At 43.9% G+C, this 25,008-nt stretch overlaps 1 protein-coding gene and 1 long non-coding RNA gene across 2 annotated transcripts in view; both read left to right on the top strand.

Moving 5' to 3' along the window:
• ACSF2 (acyl-CoA synthetase family member 2) overlaps positions 1-25,008 on the top strand; it is a 132,487-nt gene that overhangs the window by 45,945 nt on the left and 61,534 nt on the right. Inside the window, exons 5-8 of the mRNA XM_053453332.1 lie at positions 625-743; positions 7,506-7,668; positions 18,929-19,027; positions 19,129-19,277. Coding sequence (XP_053309307.1) covers positions 625-743; positions 7,506-7,668; positions 18,929-19,027; positions 19,129-19,277 — 530 coding nt within the window. The remainder of the gene's footprint in view (positions 1-624; positions 744-7,505; positions 7,669-18,928; positions 19,028-19,128; positions 19,278-25,008) is intronic.
• Positions 21,070-24,644, top strand: LOC128471399 (uncharacterized). Its single transcript, XR_008346106.1, has 2 exons — positions 21,070-22,161; positions 24,403-24,644. It is a non-coding gene; the product is annotated as an uncharacterized LOC128471399 (long non-coding RNA).

Here is a 25,008-nt window from a genome sequence, read left to right as displayed (position 1 = left end):
GTCCCTTCCCACTGCCTCCAGCCCACCTTCTCTACGTAGCATAACAGGGGTTAACGGGAATTCGTAGGATCCGTACTCCCATTTGCATATGCTCCTCAGGACTGAGGTAGCTGGAGCCAGGTGTATGTATGGTCTCCTAACTCTCTCTCTGATTCTTTGGCGCTCCCTCTGTGCCTGTCTTTGGCCAGATCTGTGAAAAATGCATAGGGGCACAGTCCAAAATGAATGTCACATTGGTTCAAGAACCCAAGGCATTCCACTAGATTGCCTCCTTAAGAAGAAGGTGGGGGTAGCTGTACAAGAGCATGGACTGCTGGAGCCAAAGCTGTAGGAAGTCTGGAGTGCTTGGACGGACTTGCTTGGATATTACAGATGATGTAACTCACTAAAAACCCACCTGTTCAGAGAAGCATACATACCATTAGATCTCCCCACCTTTGAGATTTCTATGGCACTGACTTCTCAAGATGGCTCACAATACTCAAATCACCCTTGCCTTAGCAGTCACTCACCTTCTGTCTCTTGCGCCTTCAAACTCCTAATAGATTTTCACCTATTTTTTGATATTGTAGCTTCAAATGATTTCTACTTGCATTGATTATGATCCCTCCCTTTTGCTTACAGGTTGGGTGTTGTGCACTAATCTTTCCATCACAGTTTAAAACACAGAAATATTATGAAATCCTTAAGCAGATTTGTCCTGAAATAGAAAACTCGCCTGCTGGAGGTATTCAAAGCAAGAAGTAAGTAGCTCACTTAACTTGCTGTTATCTTTTTAAATAGAAGAACAGTCTTAAGCACCGCAATATTTGGGAAAAAATGTTTATGTGAGGTATTACTGTAAAAAATCTCCTCTCACTTAGTATTTTTGGTCCTTTGTTGTGTGGAGGTAGGGCATGCCGTGGCTTATGCCAGACAGCTGGCTGGCTCATTCATGTGAAGTTCTATTCAGTATGTTGTCAATTTTTTTCTCCCTTTTTTGTACATGTGCAGCTTCCTCTCCTATATTTTATTTATTATGTACTTGTCTGCACTATATACATACAAAAGTGTAAAAAAATTGATTCATTTTTTAAAGAGTCTATTCATAGAGTCTATGCATAGAAATTTGTTTGGAAAGCTACACTATATTGACAAAAGTATTGGGACACACCTCTTAAGTATTAAATTCAGATGTTTCAATGACACCCATTGCCATAGGTGTATAAAATCAAGCACCTAGCCAGTCAGTCTGCATTTACAAATATTTGTGAAAAAATGGGTCATTCAAAAAAGCTCAGTGAAATAAAGTTTGGTACTGTAATACCATCCTACCTTTGCTATTAGTCAGTTTTTGAAATGTCATCCATGCTAGTTATTCTGCGGTCAACTGTAAGTGGTATTATTGGAAAGTGGAAGCATTTAGGAACAGCCGTAACTTAGCCTTGAAGCGGAAGACCACGTAAAGTCATAGGGTGAGTCATCGAATGCGGAGGTGCATGGTTCGTAAATGTTGCCAAGTCTGCAGTTACAAACATTTGTGAAAAAATGAGAAGTTCTGAAGAGCTCAGTGAATTCCAGTGTGTTACTGTGGAGCGCTGATATTGATTTGGGATTGGTCCTGTACTTGGCCAACACAAATGATGTTTACCAATTATTTATTGTATATCATAACTTTTCTCTGTAATGCTCCATGTTATCAACTACCCCCAGAAGTATATTATCTCATTACATGCTGAGGGGGTTATGTCTGGCAGACAGCCAGGATATTATTATTATTATCTTTTATTTATATAGCGCCAACAGTTTACACAGCGCTTAATACATGTTAGAATATTCTTTGTCTTGAATATCTAAGCTTCTCCAGTGATCAAACAGCAATCAAGACCACAGCTTCAAAGTCTATTAATTAGGTTTATTCGATGACAAATTATCAATTCATACAATACCAATGCTGGAACAAATGTTGATAAAAGGTACTGTAGGCTAAGTATCTTGGTGAGATGAAGATGAGAGCGGGAAAAGAGCGTAGAAAGAGACCTTGTCCTTGTAGTCATGCCAATTTATACCCCTTTACATTTGGTTAGGGTATACGTAAAGGAATCCTATTGGAACAGTCATATGATACACCGGCATTCCAAGACCCTCTAAGCTACGTCACTTAATTGATACCATATGTTCCTAGCACTCAAGTTGCATTCAGGCCTAAAATGTGCAGAACAAAATAAAAGTATAAAAATGATTTCTTACAATACAATACATAAATTTAAGGGATATGACAAGACAAGAATTGATGGACTAAGACAAACCGATACATCCGGTGGAGAGGGCCCTGCTCGCAAGCTTACAATCTAGAGGGAAATGGGGTGAGAAACATAAGGCATAGAGAAAGGCAGCTAAGATGGTATGCTTCTCTGAAGAAGTGGGTTTTTAGATGTTTCTTGAATGTCGGGAGGGAGGGTGAATGCTGAAGGTTCCTTGGGAGTAGATTCCAGAAATATGGGGCAGCTCGAGTGAAATCTTGTAGACGGGAAAAGGAAGAGGTGATAAGTGAGGAGGAGAGCCTTAGCCCATGGGAAGAATGTAGGGAACGAGTAGGAGAGTATTTGCTAATGAGGTCAGAAATGTATGGAGGAACAGTATTATGGATGGCCTTATATGTCAGTACCAGGATTTTAAATTTAATTTTAAAGGTAATTGGGAGCCAGTGGAGTGTTTTACAGAGGGGAAGCAGAAGAGGAGTGACGTGCAAGGAAGCTAAGCCTAGCAGCGGCATTTAGGATAGACTGTAGAGGAGAGAGTCGAGACAGTGGAGTGCCAACCAGAAGAGTGTTGCAGTAGTCAAGACGGGAAATGATAAGTGAATGAACCAGAGTTTTTGTGGATTCTTGGGTGAGGAATGGGCGGATACGAGAGATGTTTTTTAGGTGCAAGCGGAAGTTTCTGGTGAGGGACTGAATGTGAAGGATGAAGGAGAGTCAAGGATGACCCCAAGGCATTGGGCCTGGTTAGTAGGAGAGATAGTCATGTTGTTAATGGTGATAGAGAATTCAGGTAGTGGAGTGGAGATGGAGGGAGGGAAGATAATGAGTTCAGTTTTAGAAAGATTAAGTTTCAGGTAGCATTGTGACATCCATGAAGAAATTGCAGACAAGCAATTGGTGATACGGGACATGAGAGATGGAGAGATGGAGAGAGATCAAGAGAGACAGGTAGATTTGGGTATCATCTGCATATAGATGATACTGGAGGCCAAATGACTGACGAGTTTGCCAAGAGATGAAGTATAAAGAGAGAACAGCAGAGGGCCAAGGACTGAACCTTGGGGGACACCAATCGAAAGTGGAATGGCCGATGATGTCTTACCAGAGAAGTTGACAGAGAAGGAAAGGTTAGACAGATATGAGGATATCCAGGAGAGAGCTGTATCTCGAATGCCTATAGAAGAAATTGAGTCAAGAAGACGTGGTGATCAACAGTATCAAAAGCAGCAGAGAGATCCAGTAGTATTAGAATAGAGAAGTGACCTTTTGCTTTGACAGAGAGCAAGTCATTGGAGACTTTTGTTAGAGCTGTTTCAGTAGAGTGAAGGGGTTTGAAACCAGACTGTAGAGGGTCAAGGAGGGAATTAGAGGAGAGGAAGTTTTTTGTGCAATTTTGGGCACCTATTCTAAAGAAGGATATCATAGCACTAGAAAGGGTGCAGAGGCAGGCTACAAAATTAATAAAAGGAATGGAGCACTATAGTTATGAAGAAAGGTTAACTATTTTAAATCTGTTTAGTTTAGAAAAACGTCGCCTCAGAGGGGATATGATAACATTATATAAATATACTCGGGGCCAATACAAACCATTGTGTGGAAATCTGTTCATAAACAGGACTATGCATAGGACACGTGGTCATGCGTTCAGACTGGAAGAAAGGAGATTTAGACTAAAGCAGAGGAAAGGGTTTTTTACAGTAAGGACAATAAGGATGTGGAATTCTCTGCCTGCAGAGGTAGTTTTATCGCAGTCTGTACAGACGTTTAAACTGCAACTGGATGGATACCTGGAAAAACATAATATTCAGGGATATAATCTTTAATTATGGGGGAAACAGCTTATTGATCCAAGGAGAAATATGACTGCCATTTTGGGGTCAAGAAGGAATTTTTTTCCTTGGTTAGTGCAAAATTGGAAAGAGCGTTTTTTTTGCCTTCTTTTGGATCAACAGCAACAAATTAACAGATATAGGAAAGGCTGAACTTGATGGATGCATGTCTTTTTTCAGCCTATGTAACTATGTAACTATATAAGTTAGTAAGGCGATTGTAAACAATCCCTTGAAGCAGCTTCGAGGTAAAAGGAAGTAGAGAGATAGGACAGTAGTTAGTCAAAAAGACAGCGTCTGAGGAAGGATTCTTTAGAATGGGTGTGATTAGTGCATGCTTGAAGGCAGATGGTTCCAGATGATAGAGAAAAATTAAATAGGTGGGTAAGGGATGGACCAAGGGATGGACATAGAGACTTTGTGAGGTGTGATGGGATGGGGTCAAGGGGACAGGTTGTTGGGTGAGAGGAAGAAAGAAGAGTGGCTATCTCTTCTTCGGTTGTAGGGGAAAAGGCAGTTAGTATGGGAGGAGTGGAGAGAGTGGTGGTGAGCAAGCAGGGAGTGACAAGGCATTGTTTTAGTTAATCTGTTTAGTGTCAGACTCCCCCCTCCAAAGTGCAGTAATATGTTGTTAACGTCAGTCTTTCCCTGCCCCCCCTCATTGTATACCACTATGTTGATAATTCATTTATGTCTGTATAAAAGCCCTATGTGTCACTCTGAATAAACAGTTCTTGTACTTCACCCTAGCTTTGGCTAGTGATTTGGGAGACTGGAGAGTTGGTGCTTTGGAGTGTGCCTGTATACAGTTCTTGTAAGAGGAAGCAGCAGGAAGCAGCTATTGACAGAGGTACTCAGTCTGGGTATAGGGTGTCCTGTCACAATTACCCTTCACTGGAAGTAAGGGGCCTAACCCAACCCCTGAAAAACAGCCCCATACCATTATCACTCCTCCACCAAACTCTGTAGTTGGAACAATGCAGTCAGACAGGTAATGTTCTCCTAGCAGCCAACAAATAGACTCGCCGATCAGACTGCCTAACAGAGGAGCATGATTCATCACGCCACAGAACACATTTCCACTGCTCCACAGAGTCCAGTAGCGGCGTGCTTTACACCTTTTGATATGACACTTGGCTTTGTATTTGGTAATGTGAGGCTTGTGGCAGGATGCCCTATACCCCTACTGTGTACTCCCACGCTTCCTTCTGCCGAGACATCAGTGGTTAACCCCTTCAGCGCTTTAGAGAGAAGGGGGATGTCGCTGCAACGGAGCTGTGTTGGCGCTGTGGCTAGCCGTAGCTTAGCGTTATCAGCACATGTACTATCCTGAAAAGGACAATGAGTTATTACAGCAGCCCACCTCAAGCATCAGACAGCACCAATGTTGAGATGAAAACCGGACTCAGTTTTATTGAAATCACACCAGTATTTAAACAGTACAAGGGGGTAATTTACATACAATAGTCACAGCAAACCACACTTAGTTCTCCATCAGGCCCTCCTTTGAACATGTCTCGGTATTTGCACTCGACGCACCTCAGCCCAGTAGGGTCGCTATTGGAGTGTGTGGGGAAGATGCTAAACAGGGGTGGTTCCCTGACTGCTGGCTGTCACCGGCTGGATATCAGATCTTTGTGCAAATACAGACCATGGAAGTCTCTGTCCTGGAGAGTACCCACCACACATACAATCCCTCCCAAAATGCAGGTACCCCAAATCTATGTCCGAGCTCCACAATCTTTTGAGTCACTTTTAATTGGAGAAAAGAGGACTCTGTACCAGGGGGGTAGAAGTAATTCCAAGGAATCCCTTGTACCCATCTCCCCAAAAACAGAACCCCTTTCAAGGCCAGGGCTCAGTCTGTAGGAAGGAGGCTGACCCCCAGGACCCTCCAGAAGCCCAGGGCACGACAGCTTCCGGGACAAGGCTTGCATGCAGCTGCTCAGCCATGGAAACCCATTCCATGAAGCTACTGCTGCACGGTTTTTGTGCTGATAATAACCCCTTAACGATCTTTGATGGTTCAAGGCTGTCACGCAAAAACTTCATTAAATTGAACCATCATTAAATTAAAAAAGCTTAGAAAGATTTCCTCGCTTAAACGGCGATAGCCCATAAGCCCGTTCGATCTGGCTTTATAATAACCTGCCCCTCTACGTACGATTGTTTTAGAATACTGTGCATTACTGTAAACTATTATATCACAAGTTGGTCACTGGATAAAGAAATTGGACATTTGAGAATATCTTTATTGTACATTTCTGTGATACCTGAGAGCACTGTTCTGTTTATGAGTGCTCTTCTTTTTCTTCCTATTGATGTCATTTTCCTGTATTCGGAATGGTTGATGTGGATGTTGTGGAAAATTCGTTAAAAATAATAAATTATAAAAAAAAAGATGCTCCAAAGAGGAGATGAGGCAGAATCACCAAATGCTAAAAGTCTGTGTTAAAAACCTGAATTACGCATTTCCCAAAAGTATCCTTTTACCAGCCAAACAATCTGACAAACCTACGCACCTATCTCATTGTACTCAGGAGATGTTGCTGAACACATATTGGGATGTTGTTTGACAGTGACATATACCAGGACCTGTATATTTATAACTAAATTACAATTTGTGAGAGAAAAAATTACTATTACAAAGTTTGACAAAGTGTGGTTGTATAATGAGTGCATGGAAAGGGTTAAAATACCAGCATTTGAAATACCCTGGGGTGTCTAGTTTTCAAAAATATATGGTTTGATGGGGTAAATTGAAGTAGCCGGCTTCAAAGATGTTCCAAAGAGGAGATGGAGGCAGACTGACCAGATTTGAAAAAAGAGGTTTGGAAATCATAAAACACTGCTTGTACCTATTGCCTTATAACTTACAAAAAACAGCAAAAAAAAACCATAAAACATTAGGCATTTCTAAACTCAGGACAAATAGTAGAATCTATTTAGCTAGTTTTTTTACTTGCTTTTGTAGTTTTGCATGGCTAAGTGTTTCATTTTATACACATTTGGCAATGGATCTGATTGAAACACCTGAATTCAATAATTAAGAGGTGTGCCTCAATACTTTTGTACGTGGTACATGAAATATAAAAAATGGTAATTGTATGTGAAGAGACAAAGTGAAAATAGTAGCAGTTTTGGACACCAGAGTGGGAAAAACCCAACTGTTGCTACTTGCTAAGCAATATAACTATGAAAACCTTGAGGGCTAAGCAATATATATCGAAATCTTATGATGGAATTCCCAAAGTTTATGCCTTAGATGGGTGTTTTTTGAAAGGCATTCGGTGGGTATGTGGTGAATTCTTGCTTTGATTTTTAGCTAAATATGCCTGGGTTTTTTTTTTACATGAAAGACTGTTGAAAGCAAAGTTGAACTTAAAAATAAAAAGACTGATCTCTATTTTTAATAGTAACTTTATTTTTGCAGGTTGCCTGACCTCAAAACTGTTATAGTCTTGGATAAGAGCTATTCTGGTACCTTACACTTTCAGGAGGTGATGGAATCAGGAGGATCTGACTTTGTGAAGCAGCTACAGAATTTACAGAAAGAGTTATCGTGTGAAGATCCCATCAACATACAATTTACATCTGTAAGTGAATTTGAGTTGAGAAATAACTTCCATGTAAGTCCTCACATAACATCAAATTCAATTGGTTTGCATTCAAAGGATTGTATTGAGAATCAGCAGTGTTGATTACTGTTGCTTTGTTCTGTTTTGTGAGTGTAGACAACTATTTTTCAGCAATTAACCAATTTGGCTTAAATTGTATCATCATGTCAGGATTAGAGTTTTGAGATGTTTCTTGAATGTTGGGAGGGTGAATGCTGAAGGTTCGGTGGAAGTAGATTGCAGAGATATGGGGCAGCCCGAGTGAAATCTTGTAGACGGGGAAAAAAAGAGGTGATAAGAGGAGAGCCTTAGTCCATGGGAAGAACGTAAGGATTGAGGAGGAGAGTATTTGCTTATTAGGGCAGAAATGTATGGAGGTGCAGTGTTATGGAGGGCCTTATATGTTAGTACCAGGATTTTAAATTGTCTAAATTTAATAACTCTTCTGTCCTAGTGAGGACAGTAGGAATGGTGGAGTACGATATGCAGGAAATAACCCCAGAAGAAGCAGCGGCGGTCAGGAACGTAGCCAATGGTCAGGATAACAGAGAACAGCGTTGTCAAAATCAGAAGCCAGCGTCAGGAAACCAGAAAATCAGAATAGCAGTTTAGTAGCCAAGGGTCGGGTAACGGAGATCAACTGAGTCAAGGTAATAGCCAGGTTCAGTACACAGGATAGCAGTAGGTAGTAATAGACGCACGGGGTAGCTCAAAACAGGAACAATAACTGGATTTTAAACTTGCCGCTTGGAGGAAGCCTCACCCCCAACCGTGACGTCATCCACGCACGTTCTCCGTCGTCTCCATTCGGGGACGCATAAAGCTGGTTGAGGGCACGTGCGCCTAGCGGAAGACATGCTGGATGCGGATACAGAAGCTGGAGGTGCGTCGCTGGATTCAGTACCCGTAGGCAGCGGGTACTCGGGTCAGTGGCTTCGTCTGGGTCTGATTTGCGGACCCTGGCGGCCCTAGACTAGGTCAAATGCAACACCCCCTGCTGGTGTCCCCCAATTATGAAACTTTGGGATTTAACAAGCTTTAAGGGAAACAAGGGATACAATGGCATATCCTTGCTGCAGTACTTTGGGAATATTTCTTCTCTTTTGTTAAATATGCAACAATTAACCCTTTGATGTGTAAGTTCTTAACATTTCTGGGACAATTTGCCAACCCCATGCCCTTTACAGCCCTGTGTAAGCAGTTGGTTAGGCTAATGGAACTTGAGAGTAGTGTAAATAGAACTGTAGTTCAGGTTACTAACAAAAATCTAAGGGGTACAACAAGAGTAAAGTAGGAAAAGTTCAAACCAGACAATCTTAGGGGTAAGGCAGAGGCCAAGATGGAAAATTCGTACAGGTCCAAAATGCCAAAGCCCAGGATGATAGTCCAGAAGTCAGTCCGCAAGGCAGAGTTGTGTAACCTAAGAAAGCACGCAGGGTAAAATGGCACCTGAACCAGGTAAGTTTCACAACTGGTTGATGCATTTAGCTTCTTTCCCAGTATTGGAGAATATTTAGTTCAATAGTGCCATAATATCCAGCAGGTTATGGTCTCATGATTTTACAATCTAAAGGGATTGGTATGGGTAATTGAAACAAAAGGATGGTTGAAAAGGAGGAGTAGTAGCTCTCTTGTATCAATAATTAGTGTTAGGTGACTTCAGGATGCAAAATAACAAATACAGTATTTGCTCGATTATAAGACTAGGTTTTTTTAAGCGCAAATGCTCTGAAAAATAACCATCGTCTTATATTCGAGGTCTAATCTTATGGATCTGTCTATCTTCCTCACTTTGGGTTTTTTGTATTTACTAGAGGCCAACTCTTTACACAAGGCCAAGTCTTGTGTATTGGCGGGTTGTTTTTTGAGATTTTTTGAATTCCGTTATTTTTCTTGGGTTCTGAAGTGTTGATTTACAAGGGACGCATTTGTTACAACAGAAATACCCATTTCCTATGCTGAACAGGTCTCTTCTTTTTTGTTTGTGACACTCTGTGGTTAGTGGTGAGTGAGTGTCCTATATTTTCTGCCTCTCTAAAGACTACTGTCACAGGAATAGGACCGCAGAGGCTTATCTTGTGAAAATAGACTTCAGTTTATTGCAGCCAGGCTGGACTGTTTATACAAGACTTGACTCGCAATTGCACATTCAACATTAAAGGCAGTTCCCCCATCAAGTCCTCTTCCCATAAACCCTTGTGTTCCTGCTCAAACAGCCCTCAGTCCTCCAACACAAACAATCCACTCAGACTTCCTATCACCGATACCTTTGTGACCCTATGTGGCAAACTCAGGCTATCTGTGTACCAAATTGCATTGTCCTATAGGACCCAGAGTAATAATCCTGGAAAGAGTAACATTATGAGGATATGAGTATAGCTGGCTATGCTGACTGGATTGTGGTGCCAGGCTGTCTTTCTAAGTAAATCATGTTCTAATCTGATTTTATTCTTTATATAAACCTTGCTGTGTTTGAGCTCCTTTAACCTTGAGGAAGCTAACCCACTATAGCAGCAGAACATTGCCAGCTACATAAAAAATAACAAAGTATACTCATTATATCTTAAATAAAAATGCTTTGTCATGTCTACCACAAGCCAGAGCACTCACCGCGGAAGTTCTTCTCCTGGAGGAGTGCATAGAGACGCAACTCCCAGGATGATCCCAACAGTGAGGAAGCCCCGGAGTAGGTAGATATGGAGAGGTAGATAGTCTCTAGGTACAGGTGGAGAGATCTCCACCAAAATAGTGTAGGAGGAGAGCAAAACAAACGCAGAGTCAGACGAGCCAGGGGTCATACACGGGACAGGTAGTCAGCCAGAAGGTGGGTCAGATCCAAAGCGGGTAGTCAGACGATCCAGGTCATACACGTAGAGGAACAAACACAGCCAAATCGCAGAGCAGAGGGTAGTCAGGACAAGCCAAAGGGTCAGATAAATCATAGAACGCACTAGACAGGTAACCAGCAAAAGACCACACCAGGGTACCGGTAGCAGGGCTTACGGATTTTTAAATTTGGCGCCGGTAGCCACCACGCCCCCAACGCTGACGTCACACGCGCCCCCTACCTGCCAAAACGCGACAGCTGCGGCTAAACCTAGCTGCAGTAACGCGCGTGTCCAGCAGGGGGAGCACGACCGCAATGCCGAGCACCCGGCCGACGCTTCCTCCTGACCTCGCCACGAGGTAAGTGTAGCAGCGAGCCGGGAGCCGGACGACGGGGGACAGCGGATCCACGGGAGCGGGTGACATCACCCTGTACTCGAGGGCCGGCCGAAGGCCGAAAGTTACCTGGCTTATCAGGAAATTTCTTGTGGAAATTCTGTAAAAGGCGAGGAGCATGAATGTCCCTGACGGATACCCAAGACCTTTCCTCTGGACCGTAACCTTTCCAGTGTACTAGATATTCAATAGTATTCCGGAATCTACGAGAATCCAGGATCGATTGGATCTCATATTCAAGGTGAGTATCAATTAATACTGGACGAGGACGCGGGATACTCTTGGCATAGCGATTACAAACAAGGGGCTTTAGTAAGGATACATGAAAAACTCTAGGAATACGAAGACTAGCGGGAAGTTGAAGTTCATAAGCAACAGGATTAATTCTCCGAAGAACACGAAACGGACCAATAAAACGAGGAGCCAGTTTGGAGGAGGCGACTTTGAGCTTGATGTTCTTTGTGGAAAGCCAGACATGATCTCCTGCCATATAAGATGGACCCAACCGACGATGCCTATTGACCTGGCGTTTATAGGTTTCAGACGCTGTAGATAAACATTGACGTGCCTTGGCCCAAATGGAAGGGAGTTGAAGTAAATAATGGTCAACAGCGGGAACAGGAGTCTCTGGAAACACTGAGGGCAAGGTGGAAGGGTGAAAGCCGTAGTTGCAAAAAAAAGGAGAAACTTTAGAGGCTTCATGCGTGACATTATTTCTCGCAAATTCAGCCCACGGGAGCAATCTGGCCCAGTCGGAGTGATGGTCTCCAATAAAACAGCGAAGGATCTGTTCTAGGGATTGATTGGTTCCCTCGGTGCACCCATTAGTTTGAGGATGGTAAGCAGATGAGAGGGCTAGAGAAATCCCTAGAGCTTTACAGAATGTTCTCCAGAAGGTGGCAGTGAACTGAACTCCTCTATCAGACACAATCTGTGTAGGGAGACCATGGAGTCTAACGATTTCTCGTACAAAAACAGGTACCAATTCGGGTGCAGAGGGGAGTTTGGGCAAAGGGATGAAATGTGCCATCTTCGAAAACCTATCAACGACGACAAAAATAACGGTACAACCTTCAGAAACAGGTAAGTCCACCATAAAATCCATAGCGATATGGGACCAAGGACGAACAGGAACAGGCAGAGGCAGTAACAATCCGGCAGGACGGGAGTGAAAAGCTTTGGCAGTAGTACATTGAAGACGCGATTACAAAATCATGACAGTCGGATTGAAGCTCAGGCCACCAAAAGTCCCTAGAGATGATGTCCGCCGTGCGCCGAGCATTGGGATGTCCAGCAGTAAGGGATGAATGAGCCCAGAATATCACTTTACGCCTTTCGGATTCAGGTGCAAATAGAGTACCCATGGGCCAAGCACTGTGAACCGGAGAACGAGACTGAGCCTTCAATATGCACTTCGTCAATGAAGAATCGAGTTGCGTGGTAATAGCAGAAATTATTATAAACTGTCTGGAAAGTGCGTCGGCCTTAACATTTTTTGATCCCGGTCTGTAGGAGATAATAAAATTAAACCTAGACAAGAACAGAGTCCATCGGGCTTGTCTAGTGTTTAGGCGTTTGGCCGTGCTGAGATATTCCAGGTTCCTATGATCAGTGAGGATAGTGATGGGATTACGAGCCCCCTCAAGAAGATGTCGCCATTCTCGTAGAGCCCAAATAATACCAAGCAACTCCCGGTTACCGACGTCATAATTAGCTTCGGTAGGGGAGAATTTCCGGGAAAAATAGGCGCAGGGATGTAGACGACTGTGAAATTCTTTGCGTTGTGAAAGTACAGCCCCAACCCCGATCTCGGAGGCATCGACTTCGATAATAAAGGGTTTAGTGACGTCTGGGTGTACTAACACAGGAGCAGAGGAAAATGCCTGTTTCAGGAGAGAAAACGCCCGTTCGGCATCTTCGGACCATATTTTCACAATTGGCCCCTTTCTTGGTAAGGGCGGTAAGGGGAGCGACGATCTTGGAAAATCTTTTTATGAATTTTCTGTAATAGTTTGCAAAACCCAGAAAACGTTGTAGAGGTTTTAAGGCAGCCGGTTGGGGCCATTCTGCTATGGCTGAGAGCTTAGCTGGATCCATCTCGAACCCTGAAGCAGAAATAATGTCACGAACCGAGGACACAGGTTGATAAGGAGCCCAGGTGCAGGGGATACGAGGGGCTCTGTCTGTACCCCACGATGCATGATGGCTTGGGGTCGGTACAGACAGGCGTCGGAAATAAACCACAGACAGAAGATCAGGATCAAGAGTTGTATTGTATATGGTGGTACAACAATATTTACAGAGAAAGTCACTCGACAGGAAGCCCACTTGCGGGGCACACGGCAGGAAGCCCACTTGCGGGGCACACGGCAGGAAGCCCACTTGCGGGGCACACGGCAGGAAGCCCACTTGCGGGGCACATGGCAGGAAGCCCACTTGCGGGGCACACGGCTGGAAGCCCACTTGCGGGGCACACGGCTGGAAGCCCTCGGGTTGGGGCACACACGGCAGGAAGCCCTCTTGCGGGGCACACGACTAGAAGCCCTCTTCCAGGGCACACGGCACGGCTAGAAGCCCTCTTCCAGGGCACACGGCAGGTTGCCCACTTGCAGGGCACACGGCAGGTTGCCCACTTGCAGGGCACTCAACCAGGGTAGTCCGCTAGTGGGCAGTCATCCTGGGAGTCGCGATGCAGGGCACTCCTCTTGGGAGTCCACTAGTGGGGCGCTGGCCGCAACTCAGGAACACGGCAGGTTGCCCACTTGCAGGGCACACGGCAGGTTGCCCACTTGCAGGGCACACGGCAGGTTGCCCACTTGCAGGGCACACGGCAGGTTGCCCACTTGCAGGGCACACGGCAGGTTACCCACTTGCAGGGCACACGGCAGGTTACCCACTTGCAGGGCACACGGCAGGTTGCCCACTTGCAGGGTACTCTACTTGGGAGTCCACTTAGTGGGGCGCAGGCCGCAACTCAGGAACACGGCAGATTGCCCACTTGCAGGGCACACGGCAGGTTGCCCACTTGCAGGGCACACGGCAGGTTGCCCACTTGCAGGGTACTCAGCTTTGGAGTCCACTTAGTGGGGCGCTGGCCGCAACTCAGGAACACGGCAGGTTTCTGGAACACGGCAGGTTTCTGGAACACGGCAGGTTTCTGGAACACGGCAGGTTTCTGGAACACGGCAGGTTTCTGGAACACGGCAGGTTTCTGGAACACGGCAGGTTTCTGGAACACGGCAGGTTTCTGGAACACGGCAGGTTCCTGGAACAAGGCAGGTTCCTGGAACAAGGCAGGTTCCTGGAACAAGGCAGGTTCCTGGAACAAGGCAGGTTCCTGGAACAAGGCAGGTTCCTGGAACAAGGCAGGTTCCTGGAACAAGGCAGGAACCAAACAGGTAGTCCTCTAACTTCAATGTCAAGGCCCAGACTGCAGGGCTGGGCAGGTTTATAAAGGCTGACTTGATCAGGTAAGCAACTGCAGCTGGACCTGATAATTAGTCTGAGTGGTTCTGAATGGCAAGGGCGGCCACTAGTGGCTGGAAACGTAAAATGAGTAATACAAAGTTTAACCAAGTCCATACAGCGAAGGGTGAACGTTACAAATAATGTATCCCAGAAACGAGATGCGTGGAACTGCGAATTGACATTTTTCGAGTTTAGCATATAAATTATTCTGCCGAAGACGCTGAAGGACTATACGGATGTGCTTCTGATGAGTTTCGAGATCCGGCGAATGAATCAATATGTCGTCAAGATAAACAATAACAAATTGAAGTGCAATGCCACGAAAAATTTCATTTATCAATTCTTGAAAAACTGCGGGAGCGTTACATAGTCAAAAAGGCATAACAGTATATTCATAATGTCCCATGCGTGTATTGAAGGCCGTCTTCCATTCATCCTCCTCCCTAATGCGAATAAGGTTATAAGCACCTCTCAGGTCTAATTTAGTAAATATTACAGAGTCTCTCAAACGGTCAAACAGTTCAGGAATAAGAGGAAGGGGATACTTGTTTTTGACAGTAATATTATTGAGCCCCCTATAGTCAATGCAAGGATGTAAACTGCCATCTTTCTTAGTAACAAAAAAGAACCCAGCACCAGCCGGAGAGGTGGATTTACGAATGAAACCCCTTTGAAGATTGTCTTGGATATATGCTTCCAGAGCCTTAGATTCCGGAAGAGACAGCGGATACGTTCTTCCCCTGGGGGGCATGGTACCAGGAAATAATTCGATGTGGCAGTCATAGGGACGATGGGGAGGTAGAACCTCCGCTTTGTTTTGATCAAAAACATCTGCGTAATCCAGACAGTAGGCAGGCAACGGCGCAACAGTGACAGAGGCTAGGTTAGCCTTCGTACGGGAAGGTTTTAAGAGGCAATTCTTCTGGCAGTGCGATCCCCAGGCTGTGATATCTTTAAGTCTCCAATGAATGGAAGGATTATGCAATTGCAACCACGGGAGCCCCAGGATAATGGGGCACTTGGGTGATGAGATGACCATAAGGGAAATAGTCTCTTGGTGAAGTAATCCAACGTGCAGCAGGAGAGGCAAAGTACTATGAGTGACGGCAGCGGGGTGTAACGGGAAACCATCTATGGCAGATATGGCAATGGGAGAACCGAGAGGGGCACAGGGAACATGGAATTGCTTAACGAAGCTGGAATCGATGAATGAACCAGCAGCCCCAGAGTCAATCATAGCTGTGGTCCAAATCTGGTGACCGCTCCATCCCACGGAAATAGAAATAAGGAATCGGTCATCAGGAATCGGAGGAGCAGAAAAATGCTCACCCAGGACAGGCTCCTTAACTGCGCCTAGGTGCGGAAGTTTCCCGGCCTCGAGGGACACAGTCTGACAAAGTGACCCTTCTGTCCGCAGTAGAAACAAAGAGCCAAAGATCTCCTGCGAGACCTTTCTTCAGACGTGAGTTTAGTAGCACCCACTTCCATAGGTTCATCCGCGGGGGGACTTGGACTAGGGCTGGAGAAGGTACGAGGAGATTCATACGACGATTTGGTCCATCTTTTAGTCTTTTGGAACTGTCTCTCCCGGAAGCGTGTGTCAATCTTTAGGGCCAAAGCCACGAATTCCTCAAAATCCACAGGGAGATCTTTGGTGGATAATTCATCTTTCAATCGTTCCGATAAACCATCGTAGAACGCTGCGATAAGCGCCTCAGGAGACCAGTTCACCTCGGCAGCAAAAGTCTTGAATTCGATGGCATATTCCGCCACCGTCTTATAGCCCTGAGAAACACGTAGCAATGAAAGAGAGGCAGTGGCCGCCTTCCCTGGAACATCAAACGTCTTCCGAAAGGTGGAGATGAAGGCCGTGCAATTGTAGATAAGTGGGGAATTCTTTTCCCATAATGGAGAGGCCCATGCCAAAGCTTTGCCAGACAGAAGGGAGATAATGTATCCTACTTTGGCCTTTTCGGAGGAAAACATGTGAGGAGAGAGCTCAAATTGTATAGAGCACTGGTTCAAAAAGCCATGACAAGACATAGGGTCCCCTGCATATCGAGGAGGTAGTTTCATGGAAACAGAAGGGGAGTCAGCAGACACAGGAGGACTTGAAACCGAAGGTTGAGCAGCAGACGTGGAGGAAGCAGCTGTAGGGTTAGGGTCTGACCGGGACAACAGGATTTGCATAGCATGGGATAGCTGATCCATTTTGTCCTCAAGGCTAGTGAAGCGGGCTTCGTGAGCTTGAATCGCCTGCCCCTGGGCAGAGAGGACCTTGCCGTACTCAGAGGGATCCATGACCCTGGTGTAATGTCACGTCTACCACAAGCCAGAGCACTCACCGCGGAAGTTATTCTCCTGGAGGAGTGCACAGAGACGCAACCCCCAGGTATTCGATGATTCCAACAAAGGCCCCGGAGTAGGTAGATATTGAGAGGTAGATAGTCTCTGGGTACAGCTGGAGAGATCTCCACCAAAATAATGTAGGAGGAGAGCAAAACAAACGCAGAGTCAGACGAGCCAGGGGTCATACACGGGACGGGTAGTCAGCCAGAAGGTGGGTCAGATCCAAAGCGGGTAGTCAGACGATCCAGGTCATACACCTAGAGGAACAAACACAGCCAAATCGCAGAGCAGAGGGTAGTCAGGACAAGCCAAAGGGTCAGATAAATCATAGAACGCACTAGACAGGTAACCAGCAAAAGACCACACCAGGGTACCGGTAACAGGGCTTCTGGATTTTTAAATTTGGCGCCGGTAGCCACCACGCCCCCAACGCTGACGTCACACGCGCCCCCTACCTGCCAAAACGCGGCAGCTGCGGCAAAACCTAGCTGCAGTAACGCGTGTGTCCGCAATGCCGAGCACCCGGCCGACGCTTCCTCCTGACCTCGCCACGAGGTAAGTGTAGCGGCGAGCCGGGAGCCGGACGGACGGACGGGGGACAGCGGATCCACGGGAGCGGGTGACATGCTTGCTGTTTTATTAACCATCTAGAAACTCTGTCAGGCACTGTCAGGGTCCACTTTTTCGCTGCCTGAACCATGGCTTTTTCATGCATGTGGTATATCAATCTGCTACCACTAGTGGCCAACCTCCGCCCTCTTGAGCACTCAGAACTCAATTACCAGGATCAGATGTACCTTATTACCTCAGTTGAGCCCTAATTATTACATCCAGCTGCGCCTTGTTTCCGGGATTGAATCCTGGCTACTTCATCCAGCTCTGCCCTTCAGTCAGGGCCTTTGGTATTGAAGTCTGTGGACCATTCTGCTGTGGCTCTGCACCTGTACTGTTCCTGGTTACCTGCTTTGTGTCCTTATCCAAGTGGACGCCCTGCTTTGTGTCCTTATCCAAGTGGACTCCCTGCTTTGTGTCCTTATCCTTGTCCTGTCATAATACATAGAATACATTGCATTACTTAGATTTCTGCTTGTTGTGTCTTTGTTTGTATAATCATGCAATGTGGGTTACAGACCGAACCCCGAGTCCTGACAGGCACCCTCTTCTTCCTCTTATCTTACATTATGTTAGATAAGCACTGACAGAAGTCAAGAATCCTCTATATCAGCCTCCTCCTCTCCTTGACTGGTCCTCAGTCTTTCAAGTAACAATAATATGCATATACACACAGATATATGTATATGGTAAAACTAGAGGGTCAGATATTTAGATGTAATAAATGGAAGTTTCACTATACAGAGAGGGTGGTAAATAAATGGAATAGCCTCCCATAAAAAGTAGTGGGGGCTAAGACAGTGAGAGAATTTAAGCATGCATGGTATAGGCATAAAGCTATTCTGAAGACAAGACTTATTAAGGTGCAAGTCTTTTCGCCAAGGAAAATGGGCAGGCTGAATGGTTCTTCTCTGCCATGAAATTCTGTTTCAATGTTTCATATTATATTTAAAGAAAAAACCCTCACCATTTAATGCTCAAGTTACACTCATATCCTATTCTGTTTGTTTCCCACATGATCTACCATGGTCCACATCTACGACCACAGCAGAATCCTTGTCCAGTGGCCCTATCTGTGACTGTTGTGGCCAAGAGTGAAGATAGTTTGTATTGTTCTTTCTTAAAACTTAAAAAGGTGAATCCTTATCCAAGAAATGGTCTCTCAGGTGAGAGAATTCCATAACAAAAGTATCATATGATATTATGTTAACATATAATGAGGTAACTTCTCTGAGACCTAGTACTTAGATGCCTCAATCTTGATTGGATGTGTGATTAGTTTAATGACACCACCAATCATTTTGGAGCAAAAATGGTTCCATTGTATGGACGTACTCCTCCAGGGACTCTGGATTCTTTGTCTTCTGTGCCTTTGCAGCACATTATGCAAGTCATTCTATGTAGAGCGTCAATTTCATTGTGTTATAACAATAGGGAAGAGACAAAACTAACAACAGCATTAAAACTGACAACATACAAAATTGACAAAAAACACAAATGAAAGTCCGCAGTTCTAATACAAGACAGGCTGCATGTTCTTCAGACATCATTTTGAGTCAGTACTTTCTCTCCTCTCTTTCTGTTTTAGGGTACAACTGGCAATCCAAAAGGAGCAACCTTAACCCACCATAATATTGTAAACAATGCAGCACTTACAGGAATAAGAAATGGCCTTAACTGGAAGGAGGTAAAAACCATCAGGGCATTTTGTTGATTTTCATGCATATTCCTAAACTGTTTTATGATTGCCAGAACCAAATTGATCTTCTGTTTTTTCTTTTTATTTAGGGTGTTCGGATAGCCATGCCCGTTCCTTTGTACCATTGCCTGGGGTCTGTTGTTGGAAGTCTCATGATGGCTCTTTATGGAAGTACTCTTGTCTTTCCATCTCCAGGCTTCGATTCAAGAAAATTGCTGGAAGCCATTTCCCAAGAGAAGTATTATTTTTTAAGTCTAGTTATTTATTTTGTGCAGTTACCCCTGCCATTTAATTTATTTAAAATTTAGCTTATGCCTCATTCTGTGGTCATCAGTGAGTATCTGTGTTATTTTCTTTTCATCCATTCATTCACGTCTTTTTTTATTATGGAAACTCATTTTTCTTAGTATCTGTTTGCTGAAATATTATTGTGCTAAATTATAGGTGCACAGTAGGTCATTTTACTTATGGGCATTTGCTAAGGATAAGTAGTAGATTATTTATTTAACTGTAGTTGCACAATTCCCATTTGGTAGAGGCAATTGCATATAGTATTCTTGCATACAGTACTCTTTATGGCTTATTGCAGCAGAAAATTTGGGAATTCTTACCTGAGGCAACACTGTTACCTAGGTATCCATAGCAGCACTGTTCTGAAATATACAATAAGGGTGAGTAATAAAAACTGCAACATGTAACACTGCCCAAAATGCTGTGTTGCAAGAGGGCAAAGAATCTTGCCTGTAGTGCTGTGATCATGTATGGTGTGAACATCAAGTAGCTTTAATCCGGTAAGGAATTAGCCCATTAACAAAATGAATGTGGTGTAATACCCATTGGAGCCTCCTGAAGTACCGTATTTGCTCGATTATAAGACGACCCTGATTATAAGACGACCCCCCAAAATCTGAATATTAATTTATGAAAAAAAGAAAAAGCCTGAATATAAGACGACCCTATAGGAAAAAAGTGTTACCAGTAAATGTTAATTCATGTAAACTATGTGAACAATTGTTTGTTAACAAAAGCTATGATTGAGAAAAATATTTTGTTTTTGTTTTTATTTCCTTTTTTTCAACCTGCCCCCCCAGTTATCTACATCTGCCCCCAGGCTTGCCACTCTGCCCCAGAAATGCCTTATACCCTCTAAATGCCACTGTGCCCCCATGATACGCCTTTTAACCCTCTATATGCCACTGTGCCCCATGATATGCCTTTTGACCCCACCTATGTGCCACTCTGCCTCCAGAATTGCCTTATACCCCTATATGCCACTCTGGCATTTAGGGGATTAAAAGGCATATTATGGGGCAGAGTGGCATATAGGGAGGTATAAGGCATTTCTGGAGGCAGAGTGGCATTAAGGGGGTTAAAAGGCATTTCACGGAGCACTCTGCCTCCAGAAATGCCTTATGCCCCCCCATTTAACACTCCCTCCTCCAAACTTACCGGTGCTTCTGAGTCCCCGGGGGTTAGTCCGGGCAGCGTGTAGAGCTCTACGTGCTTGAGCGGAAGTTGTCTACGTGAATCGCGTAGAGGTCTATACGCTGCCCGAACTAAGCACTGTGGACTCAGAAACACCGGTAAGTTGAGGGGGGGGGAATAACACAGGAGGATCCAGGTCCCCTGCATCTGAGTCCCCGGTGCTTAGTCCGGGCAGCATGTAGAGCTCTACGCGCTTGAGCGGAAGTTGTCTATGCGAATCGCGTAGAGCTCTACACGCTGCCCGGACTAAGCACCAGGGACTCAGAAGCACCGGTAAGTTGGCGGGGGGCATAACACAGGAGGATTTGGGTCCCCTGCATCTGAGTCCCCGGTGCTTAGTCTGGGCAGCGTGTAGAGCTCTACGCGAATCGCGTAGAGCTCTACAAGCTGCCCGGACTAAGCACCGGGGACTCAGAAGCACCGGTAAGTTGGGGGGGGCATAACACAGGAGGAAGATCCAGGTCCCCTGCATCGCTGCGAGGTCTGATTATAAGCATTTGCTCTGGAAAAAACTCGTCTTATAATCGGGCAAATACGGTATATGCTACCTGAAGGGCTTTAATGAGAGACAGTGCCCTTTTGTCACCCCTACGGGAACCCTAAAAGGCAGAGCCGGCCCCAGTATGGTAAATTGCCAGCCGAAGATATGTTGTTTCCAGACAGATTTGTGGAGAAGAAGAAGCATGTGTGCATTTAATTCTCTGTGATTCTATCTACCTGGTCTCTCATGTACTTCTGCAAAAAGCCAGCCTCTTCCCCCATTCCTCCAGTCGGGAAAAAGTGTGTGCCTAGAAGTTCTGCCCTTTTGCAGATGTGCATTGTGAGTATCAGTGATGTATTTTTATGTGGGTGGAATTGTAGAGGCAGGAACAAAGTGGATAACATTACAGATAACCTCGCAGTTAAATAACAGACTGCTCACAGCTGGTGGCAAAACTGTGGCTGAGGTAAGGGGGTGAATGTAGAAGAGCATGGATGTGTAAATGAACGTGTATGGGTAAATTTGTGAGCATGGATGTGTATGTGTAAGTGTGGATGAGCATGGGTGTGTAAATGTTGGAATGTGAGCATGGATGTGTATGTGTGAGCATGGGTGTTTATGTGAGTATTTGTATGTGAGCGTGGATGTGTGTGTGCGTGTGAAAGCGTGGATGTGTATGTCTGTGTGTTTTTGTGTGAGCATGGAAGTGTGTATGAGCATGTATGTGTAAGTGTGTGGGACCATGGATGTGTGTGTGAGAGTATAGATGTGTAAGTGTTTCTGTCTGGGAGCATGAAAGTGTGTGTGAGAGCATGGATGTGCACGTATGTTTGTGTGTGAGCATGGATGTGAAAGTGTGTGAAGATGTATGTGTAAATGGTGTGTGAGCATGGATGTGTATGTGTAAATGTGTGTGTAAGCATGGATGTGTATGTGAAGTACAGTACCCTGAACCTGGGTGACAAGGAAACGAAAACTGTTCAACTATGACTTCCTGTTTCATATGGGTATAAATATTAGGTCATTCATCAAAATGACCAAGGAATATATCTGTACGGCAAAAGGTTTTTTAAGCTTTAAAAAAATGAGAAATAGCTATTTTCTTGTAGCCAATGCAGTGAAAATGCTGATTTCCACCATCAGGGCAATAATTACCGTATTTGCTCGATTATAAGACCTCTTTTAACCCCTTCGTGACAAAGGCTGATTTTACTTTTTGTACCCTTCGTAACAATGGCCGTTTTAACATTTCTGCGCTGCTTGTGTTTAGCTGTAATTTTCTTCTTTCCCGTTTACTGAACCCACACAAGTTAGATATTATTTTTTTTCAGGACAAGAAGGGCTTTCTTTAGATTACATTGTTTTGATTGTATCATATTATTTACTATTAAAAAAAGTATAAAATATGGTGAAAAAGTTTTTACTCATCTATAAAAGGTAATGAAAAAACCTGCTAAATAGATTATACTATTTGTCCTGAGTTTAGAAATACCCAATGTTTTTATGTTTTTTTTGCTTTTTTCTGCACGTTATGGGGCAATAAGTACAGGAAGCGTTTTGCTATTTCAAAGCCATTTTTTCCAAATCTGGTAATTCTTCCCCCCATGTGCCATTTCGGGTATCTTTGAAGCCAGCCAATGCAATTTACCCCATCAAGTCATATATTTTTGAAAACATGACAGCCCAGGGTATTCCAAATGCTGGTATTTTAACCCTTTCCAAGCACTAATTCTACCATCAGCCTTTGTCAAACTTTATGGTAGTAATTTTTTTGCATTTGTTTTTTCACACACATTTTACTTCAGGTATGAATTAAAAGGTTCTGGTATATGTCACTATCACAAAACACCCCAATATGTGTTCAACATCTCCTGAGTACAGTGATACCTCACATGAATGATTTTGCCTGGCTGTTTGGGGGCAAAAGGGCCACATTTGGGGCATGCACATTTTTCAATGTTGAACTTTGGCATTTGGGGATCCACTGCCCATGCCCTATTTGGTACATCTTTGAGCCGGGCCATTTCAGTGTGCCCAACAAAACCATATATTTTTTAAAACTAGACACCCCAGGGTATTTTAAATGCTGGTATTTTAACTCTTTGCATGCACACATTTTACCACCAGAATTTTTTCAAAGTTTGCAGTAGTATTCTTTTGTGTGTATTTTTCCCACACACACCTATGTTATGTATGAATTTACAGCTCCTGGTATATGCCGCTGTCACACGACACCCCAACATCTCCTGAGTACAGTGATACCCCACATGCATGGGTTTGTAATTTTTGGGGGGAACTAAAAGGCCACATTTGTTACGTGTGCATTTTTCTAATTGGAAATTAGATGTGTGGCCATCCTTCCCCCCGTGTTAATTGGGACATTGTTGAACCTGGCCAATTCAATTTACCCCATCAAATCATACATTTTTTAAAAGTAGACACCCCATGGGCATCTATTATGCCAGTATTTTAACTCTTTCCATGCGAGAATTGTTTTAAGCTAATATGCTAATTTTAGGACTTGCTCACAAAAATATATTTTTTATATATATTTTTTTTATTTTTTTTTGCCTTTTTAAAAAAAAAAATTTAACTGTTTTTTTCAACTTGAAGGTTCCCCTGATTTATTATTTTTACATTTTACTGTTTTTTTTTTACTATTTTTTTCCAATTATTATTAATTTTATTTTATTTTTTTATTTATTATTACTAATCACACTGTGATTAGAAAGCTGGGCTCCATTGACTTGCATGGTTGAATGCAGTACCTGTATTCAACCTGCAAGTAGAGCCAGAGTTCTCTAGAGGGTCTGGAGACCATCTAGCGAACTTTTTCATCTTTATTATTTTTTTTTCAGGACGGTCGCCATCTTGCCGATGGTGAAGATCACAGAGATCAGAGTTCCCCGCACTGGTGCGGCAGCGGCACCGGTGCGGGGAATTCTCTCTGACAGTCAGGGAAGGTCTGTGCGATGGCCCATAATATGCCTTTTAACCCCCTTAATGCCAGAGTGACATATAGGGGTATAAGGCATTTCTGGAGGCAGAGTGGCACATAGGGGGTCAAAAGGCAAATCATGGGGCACAGTGGCATATAGGGTTAAAAGGCATATCATGGAGCACAGTGGCATATAGGGGGTATAAGGCATTTCTGCGGCAGATGTGCATAACAGGGGGGGCAGGTTTGAAAATAGAAGGAAATAAAACCAAAATATTTTTCTCAATCATAGCTTTTATTAAAAAAAATATTTTACATAAATTAACATTTACTAGTAAAACTTTTTTCCTATAGGGTCGTCTTATATTCAGGCTTTTTCTTTTTTTTCTAAATTAATATTCAGATTTGGGGTGTCATCTTATAATCAGGGTCATCTTATAATCGAGCAAATACGGTAAGTTCCAGTCAATTGCAAATGTTATGAATCAACCCAGAAGAGGACGTTTGTCTATATTGTCTAAATGCACTGTGAAGATGATGGTTTAAGTGGTTGAAAAATCTCAAAGGATCGCAGCTGGGGAATTCCAGAAGTCAGCTGTGTCTCGGGGATCAGAAAGTCTCCAAAACTGCAATCTGACATCACCTACATCACCACAAGTTGTTTGGAAGGGTTTCAAGAAAAAAGCCTCTACTCTCATCCAGTGTTCCATCTAGCTTAGAGGGAACACTGCTCTCATCCAAACACAAACTCAACTGTCTTCAGTTTGCCATACAGTATTGGAACTTCAAATGGGATTCTGTGGTCTACACAGAGAGGTAGTCATGTGGAAACGTACTTCATGCTCACAGTCAAATAGGGAGATGGATCTTTTGGGGCTCTTTCTCTGCCAAAGCACATGGACTTTTGTTAGGATACATGGCATTATAACAAATATAAACATGGGCCATGGTTGAATCTCCCAGCAGGGAAATGATTCAAAACATACATCAAAATCAACACAAAACCATGGCCATATCTAAAATCAGAAATGCAGTCAGCAGCTAACTGGTTAAACACAACCCACT

The sequence above is a fragment of the Spea bombifrons genome, chromosome 13 (assembly GCF_027358695.1).
Source record: "Spea bombifrons isolate aSpeBom1 chromosome 13, aSpeBom1.2.pri, whole genome shotgun sequence".
In the NCBI taxonomy this organism is placed as follows: Eukaryota; Metazoa; Chordata; class Amphibia; order Anura; family Pelobatidae; genus Spea; species Spea bombifrons.
The sequence above is the reverse complement of the archived record's forward strand: the minus strand, read 5'-3'. Positions and strand labels throughout refer to the sequence as shown.